The 14485-nt window shown below is 45.7% G+C and overlaps 1 protein-coding gene across 11 annotated transcripts in view; it reads right to left on the bottom strand.

The window, feature by feature from the left end:
• The window catches only part of Septin11 (septin 11), a 124440-nt gene that overhangs the window by 72943 nt on the left and 37012 nt on the right, over positions 1–14485 (bottom strand). For all 11 annotated transcript variants that reach the window (XR_005877834.1, XR_005877832.1, XR_005877833.1 and 8 more), the window contains exon 2: positions 8052–8166. Coding sequence is in view for 8 of the 11 variants with exons in the window: in XM_040747434.1 (XP_040603368.1) it covers positions 8052–8166 (115 nt within the window). In the remaining 3 variants the exon portion in view is untranslated. The remainder of the gene's footprint in view (positions 1–8051; positions 8167–14485) is intronic.

The following is a 14485-nucleotide window of genomic DNA, read 5'->3' as shown; positions in this document are numbered from 1 at the left end:
TCAGTACTTATGAGTCTGCCTACGGCCACTCTGTATACCACAAGGATAAAAAACTACCTTTTTTTTCTCCTGAACTGGTCTGTAAAGTTTATTACTTAAGCAAAGATACATTAGTGGATTTAATGTATCAGAACAACTCTTTGGTAACAATCACCACCAAAGTTGCTAAGTGGTTACATTGTGTCAGGCCCACCATAGGGGGGGGGTCCCCAGGGTCCTCGTTCATACTACCTGTCCCCACACCTAGGCACTGAAGATAGATAGGGGAGGGTCCCCAGGGTCCTCATTCATACTACCTGTCCCCACACCTAGGCACTGAAGCTCCCTGCACTTGGCAGACAGAGCACTAAGACTCCTAAGTATCTTGGTTAAAGTCACAGTGTAAAGTGGCAGAGCCAGAGTTTTAACCTAGCATATATGGTTCCGGTGTTTACATTTATTCCGACTCTGTTATAACTATGGCTAGGCATCTTTGTCAATCTCTACTCTTCCTCTCTTCTTCCCTCTCTCTCTGCCCCCTCCATTCTCTCCTCTCTTCAGCTGATAACAAACACTAGTTTATGAATTTCATGGCCATATTTATGATGATTATTCTAAATAGGACTTGAAGCAATGGCTTTATTGATTTGCAGTGATTTCAAGCCAAGGGTCTGTGTTGGGCTCCTCATATGCACAGAGCAGAGGGAAAGACACCAAAACAACTGTATCAACCTGGGGGGGCGGCGGCAAAGGTGAGGCCAGGATGAATCCACTGAGGAGTCTCAGTCTTCAGTGTAGGACCAAGCAAAACTCTCTTACAACTTCATCTATTCAGTCTCGGAGCTAGGGGACAGAGAACCGAGCCTGTCGCTGGTGATGTCGGTTGAGTGTGGACAGGATTATGCCGAGAAGGTAGAACTCAACGTGCACTAGCTATAAAGTGCACGTTTTTAATGTCCCCTTAGACTCAATTAAATGTGTCAACACACGTCAGGCTCCCAGCAATTCCTGAGCATGACCTCACAATGGTCCTGAAGTCCCCCTCCCGAAGAGAAGCTGCAACCTCTTCCCAGATGGTGAACGCCCATGGGCAAAAGAGGAATTCTAGAATCTATAGCCTTAAGGCAACTCTCTCCCTAAGTGGACTAAACTGAGTAATGAGAACCTTTGTATTATTGTAATCACTACTTCTCAGCACGATGTGAAGGGATGCGGGAGCTCTCTGACTGGGCTTTTTCTGATGAGCAGCCTGACGTGGCTTGCTCTGATCGATTTGCTGGTTCATTTCTAGGATGAAACGTTGCTCGAGTGCATCTTCCTTACTCTAGCCTCTCCCACTGAGCCCCTGACATATCTAAGATCCTAGAAGTTCCTCCCTCTTTAGCCAGTACTTTTCCAGTGCCTACTATGTACCCAGCTCTGTGCCAAGTTCTAGGAATACAACAATGAAGTAGGCTGATCCGGTGTTCTCTCATATCTCAGGATCTGGTGTAGAACGTAACCAAATACCAACCGGACTCAAATTTAAGGGTGTGCTATGGGAACAGCATTTGAAGCGCCTACCATAGTCACACCCTTCTCATGAGCGAGGCCACACCTTCTGTGACCTCGTGAGTGACCACAGAAGACTGGACTACAGCTTGGCCTCTGGCCCGAAGGCAACCACAGAGGTCTGGCTGCTGCAGGGCTGCATATGAGACTCAAGTAGTACATCTCTGAATAAGAGACCATCAGCACGTCGTCATGGCACGAGAACGGGAAGGCATGCAGAGAGAAGGAAATGTGCTGAAATAACAAGGGGGGGAGGGGAGGCTGGGAACACGGAAGCCGCGGTGGAGACGGAGCACTAGCTGGGAATACAGGAGAAGAGAACGGATGATACAGAAAAGCAAGACACCAGAAACTGAGTTACAGAGCTAGTATTTGAGTGCTTACTACGCTAATGAGTCTAGGTGTGGGGATGACAGGGTGAACGAAAACAAATTCTGGTAGCTTGCACCTCAGTTATTGCCTGGATGTCATTCCAGATGGCTCTGCGTCTGGCCGGATTGAGAGTGAGTTTGGTCTTCCTTACTTTCTCAAATATGCATCTTCTTGTGCATAGAACACACACACACACACACACACACACACACACACACACACACACACACCAGTATAAAAATAACATAAGACAAACTTCTGCTTCTTCACAAGGAGCCCTTCCCCAGACCATGGTCCTCCCCAATTAGCCATGAGCAAACCAAAACTGTTATGTATGTGATAGACACAGATAAGAAAGGGCATTCTCCCCTTAAGAGACTTGGACTGGGCTGGGCAGTCCGCTGGTGGCAGTGTCCATACCACTGTGAGCACGTGTTGCACAGGGACCATTTGGTTCCCAGGAAACTGTGCTTGCAGGACATCAGCAAAGAGGCAAGCAATGCCCTCATCCCAGAAATTCCCACCGCAGAGTGACCCACTTCTCTCCATGTTTCCCTGAGGACAGCAATAAAACTCCCATTTACAAGGCAAGGAGTCTAGGCTACCTGAGACTGCAACTACTTTGTCCTTTTACTAGCTGAGAGTTACTTAAGTGCATGCGAATTGGGAATACCATCCATCATCTTTTTATAAAGACATGGCGTGTTTAATGATTGTCTATGTTAAGGTGGAAATTGTGAACAATTAGCATTCTGGACCCTACTTATAGCATGAAGTTAATCAACTGATTAAAACAAACAAACAAAAAAAACCAAACAAACAAACAAAAAAATCACTTTCCTAAATTTCCAAGCATGTGGCTCTCCAGGTCTATGCTCTGCATTTTTAAGAGCTGTAATTAGACACAGCAACAGCAGCAGCAGTGTGGGAAGCGGCAGCAGGGAGTAAAGAGGGCCACAGAAGGGGGGGGGGGGGAAACGGACATGGACTTTTGAAGTTCTGGGGCCTTTTTCATGCTATATAAGTGCTCTGCCATTTAGCTGCACCCCCAAGCCCTTGGTTTGCTGTTCTCCAACTGTCTTTTGCTTGTCTTTTGAGACAGTTTCTCAGTATGTAGTCCTGACTGGTCTTGAACTCACGTAGATCTGCAGACCTTCGCCACTCAGAGAACCCAAGGCACGTGCTATCTCTTGTTTTGACAAGGTCTTGCTTTGTAGCCTAGGCTGGACTTAAACTCACTATATAGTTCAGGTAAGCCTCAAACTTGCACTCTTGAGCCTCTACCTCCCAAGCTTGAAGCTTAGAGGCACACACCACCATACCTGGCGTAGGGGAGATTTTCAGTGCAGTTTTTTGAACCTCCAGTCTAAACTCTAAATGCAAAGCTCTGTCCATACCTCGAAGTTCCGATAAAGCAAAAACATGTCGTTTTTTTTTCTGCCTCCTTTGTAAAAAAAAAAAAGATTTATTTTCGTTTGACATGTCTGAGTGTTTTGCTTGCATGCTTTGCTTGCGTGCTGATTGTCTTCGGGGTTCTATTGCTGTGAAGAGACACCATGACCACAGCAACTCTTATAAAGGGGCTGGCTTATAGATCAGAGGTTTAGCCCATTATCATCACGGTGGGACATGGCAGCATGCAGGCAGATATGGTGCTGGAGCCGGAGCTGAGAGTTCTGCATCCTGATCCCAAGGCATCAGGAAGTGAACTGAGCTAGGCACATACTTCCTACAAGGCCACACCTACTTCAACAAGGCCACTCCTCTTAATAGTACCACTCCCTATGAGGCTATGGGAACCAATTATTCAAACCACCACACTGATTAACTGACAGCCTACTAGGGACAGGACCCAGCTCCCATCAAACACATAACGACATCTTCAGAAAAGCAGTGATGGACACTGACTTTGCAGCATTTCAAAGCTTACAGCAGAGCTCTAGGCGCAGAGGGGGTATTTGTGGTGGCACACACCTTCAATCCTAGTACTCAGGAGGTAGAGACAGATCCCTGAGATCGTGGTTAGCCTGGTCTAAGGTCTACATAGAGTTTCAGGACATCCAGGGCTACATGGTGAGACTCTGTCTCAAGAAATCAAAAACAAAAGAAAAAAGAAAAGAAAAAAGTAAAATAATGCTACAAATATCGTGGGTGGTTTAATGTATAAAAAGCACAAGAGACAAGTTAGGATGAAAAGTAGCGGAGAGTTTCCATGGACACTCAAGTCAAATATGGCTGCTCCTCCTCCTCCCCCGTTCCTCCTCCTCCTCCTCCACGTGCTCACTTTCCACATATTCTGATTGGCTAGAGCACTTTCTAACAAACTTATAACAGGAGTTTGCTTTTGCTGTCGCTATAAAATACCTGCGGTGAAGAGCTTGACTGAGCCTCGCTTCTGATGTGCTAGGATTTATGTTGACATGCCTAGCCTGCATCCAAAGACTAATGTTTTTTTGTTTTTTGTTTTTTGTTTTTTTTTTTTTTTTACGAGACAGGGTTTCTCTGTATAGTTTTGGAGGCTGTCGGTCCAGCCCGGCCTCGAACTCACAGAGATCCGCCTGCCTCTGCCTCCCGAGTGCTGGGATTAAAGGCGTGCGCCACCACCGCCCAGCCCAAAGACTAATGTTACTATAATGTTATTTCGTTACTACAATGAAAGGCCGGAGACGGTAATTTTATAGAGAGCAAGTCTGCTTAGTTCAGCTTTGGGGAGGTCTGAAGGTGTGGTGCCAGCCTCAGTGTTGCTAATGAGGACCTAGTAACGGTAGACTGCACGAGAACACCGACAAGGAACACATAGGAGAGAGCTCATGGCCAGACGGGAAGCCAGGGGCTGAGGAGTAGTCAGTGTAAGTCCTCTCGCTGCCCTCTCAGAAGGTCAGGTGCAGAGACCCAGGAGAACCACTCTCCTCCCTTCTGAGGACAAAATCTAAGTGCCTCTCACAGACGTTAGGCTCCCAGCGCACGAACCCTTGGGGGACAGGCTCAAACCACAGCCAAACTGCAGTGAAAGGTAATCTGGGACATATGAAGAATTGCATACCCTGCTTTGGAAGTATATGGAGATTTACTATGGAGTGAAAAAACTCCAAGTACTTAAACAGTGTATCCTTTGTGTAAACCAAATCCCAAACACCTGTGCACTTGGGGTCCTTATCTGTCCAGTGTGGGGGGCCCACACCCCTCTCCCTTCTGGTAAAGCCTTTCTTTCCTTAGGGAGTCACTTGTGTTTTGACCTCCACTCCCAGCCAGGCTGGGCATGTGACATCACACGCAGGAAAATCTGTGATGTTCAGTGATCTGTGTCAGGGAATGGGTTGTTCCTTCCCGCAGCTGTTAAGCTGGTAATTGCTGGAAGCCAAATTGCGGGGAGAAAAAGCATAAACACAAACAAGCTACCAGCAAGCAACATCAGAAGTGGACAGTGTTCTGACCACATATTTCCGTCCCAGGAGGCACTGTGTTGTGTGTGTCTGTGTACACAATGTGTGTGTACACACACATCCATGTGTCAGTGAGTGACAGCTCCTATGTGTGGAAGCCTTGGTCTTCCCACTTTGTTTGAGACAGGGTCTCTATTTTTTTCTGACTGCATGCCAGACTAGGGGACCCATAGGTTCCTTGTTTCCTTCTACACCTCACAGAGATGCACTGGAATCATAGAAGCCTATGTGCACCAAGTGTATACACACTTGTGTAGCAAGTGTGTTTGCTCAATGAGCCCATGCCCCCAACCCTGGAACCAATTATTCTTAATTCTATCATTTAATGCATCATTTTATTTTCCTGAACCTATAGTAGGGGGAAGACAATTTTTATTTTAATTAATTAACTTTTGAGACAGGGTTTCTCTGTGTAGCTTTGGCTGTCCTAGAACTCACTCTGTAAACCAGGCTGACCTCGAACCCACAAAGATCATCTGCCTGCCTTTGCCTTTTGAGTGCTGGGATTACAGGTATGTGCTACCACCGTCTGGCAAGGGGAAGGCAATCTTAGCTACATTTAAATTGTATTTCTCTAATTCTCTGTGAAAAAGAATTCCCCATTATAAGAATGATAATCAAAGAAAGGCTTTGCTTCCATTGAAGATGAGGGAAAGGATCCAAGAGCCAAGAATGCAGGCATCCTCTGAAATTATAAAAAACAAGGGATTCATTCTCCCTTAAAGTTCCTGTAAGTAATGCCACCCACAGACCAATGCAGAATTCTGCCTGCACAACTGAAAGGTAATGTATTGGTTGTGTCACAAGCCTAATTTCTCATGAGAGAAGGACGTGGGTAGCTCCTAGAAGCATCCAGGGTTATCTGTGAAGAACACAAATTCAGGTAGGAGTTTTGTAACTTTTCAGTCACAAGCACATATTACGTCAATCACTAAGTTGCTGCATGCCACGCACCATTAGATCCTGCCCTCTGGCCAGGATAGCTCCCCTCTACAGTGCCGCAAGCACAGGGCAACTCTCAGATGAGTTCACGAAACCGTTTTGGAAAGGGATTTGGGAGGCTTGAAAGGGAAGTCAGAATAGTAACTGGCCCAGAACTATAATGTAGCACACTTTTTAATACGAAACCAGCACATTGCTACTAATGAAGAACTGCCCTGCTCTGCAAGGAGCATGCACCAAAAGACAACACATTTATGTCATTCTGTAGAACCGAGCTCAAGAGGGCCCTGTTCAACATTTTTAAAAAGGCTTACACTTACACACACACACACACACACACACACAAACGCATACATGAGTTGGCTGTTTTGGCCACGTCTTTCCTGCCATTCTCTTAGCCACAGTTTAAAACATAGTGCCAGAGAACAAACTGGCCCAGAGTGCTGGCCAATTGTCACATTCTACACTGTTGACTTTCATACTCCCTACTCACTGGCTACCCGTAACAGCCCCGAAGAAGAAACGCATCCACGCCGCAACTGCTCCTGCTCCGGGTGAGCCCGCGTGCTTCTCACACTGAGGGCAAACCTTTCTGATTTTACCTCGGTTCACTTAGCCAGGAAGCCAGTCTAACCCATTCTGTCAGGTTTAGAGGGGGGGACGGCTCACTCGGCCACACACAGAGAGGCTTCTGTCTGTCTCAGGGTAATGTCTTGAAGGAGACACCAAGGGGGACTGTGGCAACGGGACTCCACACCACAAACGAGCTCCCTGCTCTTCGGTGAGGGGGTTTCAGGAACAGTTTTTAATCAAGGGAATAGATTTATATTCTGAGTTTCTTGTTTGTCACCCCTTCGCACCTTTCTCTTCTTAGTTTAGAGAGGGTATAGCTCGAGTGAGGAACAGCATCCCACCCCCACGCCAGCGGTGACCACTGCGGGTGTTGGAGAGGAGCTCAATGAAACACACTGAGGGTGTGAGTCAGATCTCTTTGGATTTGTCTACAAGGAATGAAATGAAGGTCAAATTTAGATCCGATTTAAGGAGAGCAGGTCAGATCCAAAGTCTGGCTGTTTTGTTTGCTTTTGTCCTGAGAGCAAAAGTTCACTGAGGTGTCAGAGTCATTTTAACTCTTCCTGACTGGCTGTGTCTTCACAAGGCTTCCAGGAGATCGCTGGTCACAGAAGTCAGGGGGCCGGGACTCTAGGGACACATCGCTTAAAGCAGCAGTTCTCAGCCTTCCTAATGCTGTGACCCTTTAACACAGTTCCTCATGTGTGGTGACCCCCAACCATAACATTATTTTCACTGCTACTTCATAACTGTAATTTTGCCACAGCTATAGATTGTAATGTAAATATCTGATGTGACTCACCCCCCAAAGGGGTTGAGACCCACAGATTGAGAACCAGGGCTTAAAGGCTTCTGAATGTTTTACTAGTGCACACCTGAGCTCTTTCAACTTCCTGTAGCCTAGTTATGGTCCAGTGCCTCCTCTCTCCATGAAAAACGACAATAAATGCTTTCATAACAAGATAAGACTGGCCAGTTGCACGGCCACATGACAGAAATGAAGACAAGTTGAGTAGTACCACAAAACTACAGAGCACTTACCAAATACAGCTCTGAATCTTCATAACGGTGCCACACAGGGCAAGCAGTTATTACCCTGCTAGCTGGAGGAAATGGGGAATACGCTTTCATCTCATCCTCCTGTCCCAGAAACACGTCCCCTTCTGTGCAAGAGGGGACACCTTCACTTACCCACGCACAGGATGTTGAAACAGAATCCTTGAGAAGTGGATTTGTTGACCAGCTGGTCAGGGAGACTGTCAAATCCAACATGGCCAGAAAGCGATAAGTTCCGAAGTTCTTCATTCTGGAATTTAAGAGGAGAAATGTTGGAGAGACCATGAACTACATCACCAGATGTTCCTCCCATGACTCTTGTGACATAGAGATGTCCTGGTGTCCGCACCGGACCTCCTCAGAGTGGACAGACAGGTAGGGACTGGGGGGGGGGAGGCATAGGAGTTAAGAAACTCATCTGTCCTAGATGATAGTGCTGACCATATCCTCGACTTTGAGCCTATCCATGGACATTGGAAACCAACTATGAAGGCTTTCCTGAGAAACAGAACTTGCCAATGGTCAACCACTTATATATCTCAGTTATGCTTTTCAAGTCTGGAAGCTGAACAAACACGCAAAGCCTTCTGGGAGACAGGATGGCTGGTGTTCCAGTCACATCACCAACAAGACCTTGTGCTCACTGAATTTGTTGAAGAAACAAACCTCATTGTTTGACTTACTGATTCATTAACACCCATACAGGGTCTCTCACTGAACCTGAAGCTCATCAGACAGGCTGGGTTGTCTGGCCAGTGAATGTCAGGAACCCAGCTGTCTCCGCCACCAGCCCTGTAGTTACCAGCACACATCAACACACCTGGATTTGTATGCAGGTGCTCAGGTCGTCATGTTTGTTCGACAGGGACTTCACCAAACATATAAGCTACTTCTTCAGACTCACAGATTTTTTTTTTAAAGCAAAAACAGAAAAGGCTTTGCACAATCACTTAGTGGATGATTTAAAGATTTTTGTATTCCTCTTTTATATTATGGGATCATGAGTGTGAAAACAATAACCAATAGCCTGCTTAGTAACCAGAGCAGGTTCCATTCTCAAACTTCTATGGTTACTACATGAGCATAGAAACGTGACTCCTTCAGACTAGGACTTACAGATGGTGATGGTTTTGTGAACACTGGACTGGGAACACACCAGCTCTAAAATTCTGATTTTATGAAATCAACTGAAGCTCAAGTCCTTGCCTGTATGGTAGCAGCTGCAGGTTTGAAGCCAATGGGCTAAGGAACAGATGTCATTCTATGAATAGTTTCCTTGAAACCTGCCAACAGTAAATACAAGACTGGAGAGCAAGCTCTTAGCTTTGAGTGGAACGACATGGACCACAGCACACCAAACAGTTCTGCAGACAGGCCCGCCCAGTGGGCAACGGCCCTGGAGGATGCGGGAGCCTTCCGACAGTGCCGGACCTCTCGTCCAGTCCTTGGGCCTTCCTGCCCCTTCCTTTCTGATACCTCAAAAGTTCAGCACATAGGTATTTTTAGGGTGTTTACCACATCCGCCGAGTCGTGGGGGAGGAGCACATGAAGTCAGTCCTAGATTATATTTAGAAATGTTTCCATAGCAGCTGTGTGGTGGCTGCTGGGCACTAGGCTTGGAGAAGCCACTACACCAACCTTCACTTCTGTTCTGTCACACATGTGAATGGTCACCAAGAGGAAAAAGGCCAGCAAAGATACAAGCTTAGGCTCCCTCTACTGCCAGTCACAATTTTAACTTCCAGGGGAAAATCAGGGCTTGATGCTATGGATTCTGGCTTGCTGGATTTTTAGATACCAATATCCACCCGTAAACTAATCCCAGGAAGGCACTGGTTAGTAATTATAGCTCCCATCCCAGAATCCAAAGCTCAGCAGCTCATATTCTCACTGTTACCCAAAACACAAGAAACCACCCACATACCCACCGAGTATTTTTAAACCCATTGAAAACCACACATGAAATGTAGGGTTATAAAACATTCTGGTCTTGAAATTATTGAAATTTAAAGCTAAGTCCTTTGTCCTTAGAGTGTCTTGTGGAATATATTAAGGTTTTAAACACTCCTTTAAATTTTATAATTTAAGCCAAATTCTTCCCAGTGTTAGAGTCACTGTCCATCAGTGTGTGGTGAGCAAAACGGAAACAGGAAGTTCTTTACCCAGCTCAGGAACAGAGTGACTAAAGGGCCAGCTGAGAAACTCACCTGGTGACTCATACGACAACTAAAATGAAGTCCTACTCATGACACTCATCTTAGAATTCACAGTCCAAGAAATGCAGTCTCTTCTGAGTCTAGTGCTCCAAGTTTCAAAGAACTACATACATTTCCACATGGTCAACACTTTCACACGTCCGGAGACGACTCCTAAATTTCATCTACACTACCCCACTGTTTGCCTGGCTTCTGGTAGTTCTCTTGGCTTTTCCTATCTGTACTGCAAACTGATACAATTCTCCTAACTTGCCCTTTCCCAGAGTTCCCTGTTTCTATCAGTGAGTTACCTGCGAGAGGTCCCCTCCTCAATTCTCAAGTCTCCTCAGTGCTAACTCCTTGCTCTCTCAAGCCGCCCCGGCTTCTGTGGCTTGATTTTATCTCCTTAACCCTTCCTTTCTACTTCGATGCTAAAGGAGTCTCAGTATCCACAGGTTCCCTCCAAACTCCCTGTATCTCAAGGCTGTCCAGATTTCCATTCTTACTTGATCTCAATCTCACCAGGAAGTGCTTGACACCTGGATGAGTCACTTTCGGAGCCTGGAACAAACCCAGGTATCTTCCCATTGGAGAATAGCGATTCCCATTTCCTTTCACCTACAAGGACCTCATATCTCTAATATTGACATGACCATGCCTTACAGGCTCCAAGGAAATGTTACCACCAAAATTATCTTTACTAGGAAACCTGGAGAATGTTTCGAGTAAGCATTGTCCTTTCCAATAAGGAGAAACTTCTGATATTTTCTGGCCATTATAACAACTAACATATCATAGTTCCAGATGTGCTTTAAACAGAAACAAACTGATGCTGCTCTGTCAATGTCTGTCCCTCCCTCCCATTTTTTTTCCAAACAAGGTTTCTCTCTGTATAGCCCTGGCTGTCCTGGAACTCACTCTGTAGACCAGATTGGCCTCGAACTCACAGATCCACCTGCCTCTGTCTTCTGAGTGCTACAATTAAAGGTTTGCGCCACCACTGCCTGACCTGATGCTGTTTTTCTTAACTACATAAAATAGCTGCTATCATCCAAGTTCAACTCATAAGTGAGGAAACAGAGGCACAGAAATTAGGAATTTACCCAAGGCTGCACAGCTATTTGAGGCTGAGAGACAGGAGTTTGAATGCAAGAAGTCAGCATCTACAGCCATTGGCCTTGCACTTAGCCTTCGATAGTGCGGGCTGATCTATGATACTGCCAAACAGCCTTGGACACTGTAATGCCTTCAGCTACTATAGACATCCGATATGTTAAGATGACAACAGCAAAAATTCTCTAAAACCCTAGTTCTTGGCAATCCTAAGGACGGAAATTGAGAATTGGAATGGGCAACCAGTATATTTTCACTGCCCTGGTGAAATCAACACACTTTGATTTCTGCAGTCATGGCGCATGAAGCCTATAATAGAAGGCTTTGTTTTAACCATTTTGGAAACATAAGTTACAACATGAAGCCACTAAGTAAGTGCCTAGAAGACCTTAATTATTTAACACGCCCCTTGCTAATCTAGCTGGTAAAGATTTGTTACTGGGTGAATTCCGCAGTCCACTCCATCCTTAACAGAGCTGTGACCTAAAGAGAGCACACAAAACAGCCGGGTTCTAATTTGACTATTTCATTTTTCTCTTTTTGAAACATGTCTTCTTGGATGTAATTATTTGTTCACCTAAAAATGCTACTAAAATCACTAGCATAGAAGTGTTATTTTTGTTTTTATTATTGATAAACACTGTTCCCAGCTCTAAGAAGTCTCAGTGTAGATAGGTCATACTAATACTATTGAAGATATAATACTATTGAAGATAAAGTGATAAACACCATCTGAACAGGGACATGGGGAAGGGAGGAGTAACTTGCAGCTGCAGAAATTTGGGGCACCATTGGAGGTCCCCTGGATACACCAGTGAGACAAGTACACAGCTTGCAGGAGCATTTCCGGGTGAAAGCTACGTGTGTCCAAGAGTGTATACCCTGAGTTTAAACCTTAAAGTCTCTAAGAGATGCCCAGCTGGCTTCATGATTGAAACAATTATAAGACAGCATATATAAGAATGTGTGTCAAAGTCGGGTGGTAGTGGTGCACAGCTTTAATCCCAGCACTTGGGAGGCAGAGGCAGGCGGATCTCTGAATTCAAGGTCAGCCTGATTCACAGAATGAATTCCAGGCCAGCCAGGGCTACACAGAGAAATCCTGTCTCAAAAAAACAACAAGCAAAAACCACAAAAACTGTGTGTCAACACCTAGTTCTGAATGGCTCTCTAAACTGGGTCCCACACCCTGCCCTGTGCATCCTTCCATCTGGCTGTCAGGCCTGGGCTTTGTCATCCTGCTCTGCAGCATGGACCTGTGGGACACACTTTAGAGATGCTCAGAACCAGGTGTTCACACACATTCTTTTTGGACAGACCTAGGTTTGGACCCCAGCCTTTTTTCCTACTTGCTTTCTGCTTTTGTTCTGCCACCAATAAAAATGCAGTACTTGGCAGGGTTGCATTTAATGGAAGCAAGAGCTTCCTTTCCCACGTGAGGCGGGAGGGAGAGACAGCTCCAACTCTAAAATCTGAAATGAATTAGTTCCATGATGGCTGGTAGACACTGCAGGAGAAAAGCTCTTGGACTAAACAATGAATTAAAACAACCCCAGAAGAGCAGAGTGAACAAGAAGAAGGTAGGAGAGAGGCTGAAGACCCCGGCCTGGAGACAATCCACCTTCAGAGAGGAAGTTCTGTTACAAAGCTGGAGGAACATGGAAGATGCATTCCTGTTTGCAGAACCAGTGTTTAGAGGCATCAACGGCTCCAAGGCTGGGAGCCGTTCTGCATTCCCCACCCTCACTTCTGCTTCTATTTTAATCCATCCCAGACTCTCAGAATTAACGAGCTCGATGTGCCCAGATGGACTCTATTCTCCACACTCCAAGTGGTGTCTCCCTACTCTACTCTAAAACCAAACAGTGGTTATCGGAGCTGCCCATACCCACTGACCCTTAACAGTGGGCGAAGCAAGAGAGTGTATTGCCAGTGATGTTTTGTTATAATTAAAACAAATTAAAATTATGAAAGCAAGATAAGTTTGTACCTTTAAGGTCAAGAACGGTTTCCTCCTCTTACATAAAAGTTTTATTTGTGATATAATTTGTGTGCAGAGAGCAAACTGGAGATTTTTGCGTACAAGATAAAGTGACTGCATTTTTGCCATAGTCTGTTTGTGCACAGTAAACCATAGGAATCCAGCTGTAAAGTCATGTGATTTAATTCAGCCAAAGGGCCCTCTGTCTCCGGTCCTATCTACCTCCAATTCTAAGGTTTCCTTTGTCTGGAAATAAGAGATACCCAAGTCCACACCTGTCACTTGAGGAAGGGCAACATGGGAGAAACTCCAGGGAACACAGTTCTGGTTGCCAGATCAAGACAGCTTGGAGTCTCTCAGTCATCTTGAGAAACTACAACCAATGGGGGGGGGGGAACAGAGAGAGAGAGAGAGAGAGAGAGAGAGAGAGAGAGAGAGAGAGAGAGAGAGAGAGAGAGAGAGAGAGAGATCTTCAAGCTCATGTGTGAGCTGGTTATCTGTTGCCAGGGATCAGAACGAATCTTTATTGATCTTCATTCATCCTGCACTGTTTACCCTGATGAGTGATCTGTGCTAGACACCGTGCTCAACACTAAGGGGTGATGCAAAGCGTCCCCAACCTGTTGAATGTGTCGGCCTAAGGGGACAGGTGGGTGCTAGTCAATCAGCCACAGAGGTACCATGAGTTTGCTAAGTCCTATCGTGTGCAGGCTGTTGCTAAGTGCCAAGGATCTGCGGGTGAGGAAACAGGACCCGTAACCCAAGGCAGCAGTGGGAAAGCCCGCCTCAGTAAGACAGTTGAAAATAAGGGATGCTTTGCAACTTTGCAACTCATGTAATTACTCAGACTTCAAGAAAATTTGCCAGCCTACCTACCATATGTAGAGATATGTACAGTCACCAAGTATTCTTGAATACTAATTAAGCAGTTGACTCCAATGGAGTCAAGTGTGGGCTATATATTCAGTGAAAACCAGAACTCTCTGGGCAGGTCTGATGAGAGGAGGCAGAAATGACTGACATAAATCCTAAAAGGACCTATGCACAACTTCAAGTGAAGCCTAGACATAGCCCTGGGACAGCATGAATGGAAGTGTAGAAAAGTAGGGCACATTCCTTTGCTGTCTCCTCCTGAGAAAACGCCCTCGTGGGGGGAGGGGAGAGGAGCCTTTTCCTTTTAGGGAGTTTCTGTTTGATGGATCTGTTTCCAGAGTACAGATGACAACCAGCTGAGGAGAAAATGCAGATTCCCTTGTAAAATGTGACTAAGCCACCTCCCA

Source organism: Mesocricetus auratus, unplaced genomic scaffold, assembly GCF_017639785.1.
Source record: "Mesocricetus auratus isolate SY011 unplaced genomic scaffold, BCM_Maur_2.0 Super-Scaffold_100006, whole genome shotgun sequence".
Classification (NCBI taxonomy): Eukaryota; Metazoa; Chordata; class Mammalia; order Rodentia; family Cricetidae; genus Mesocricetus; species Mesocricetus auratus.
Note: the sequence above shows the minus strand (reverse complement) of the source record. Positions and strands in the feature narration are given on the sequence as shown.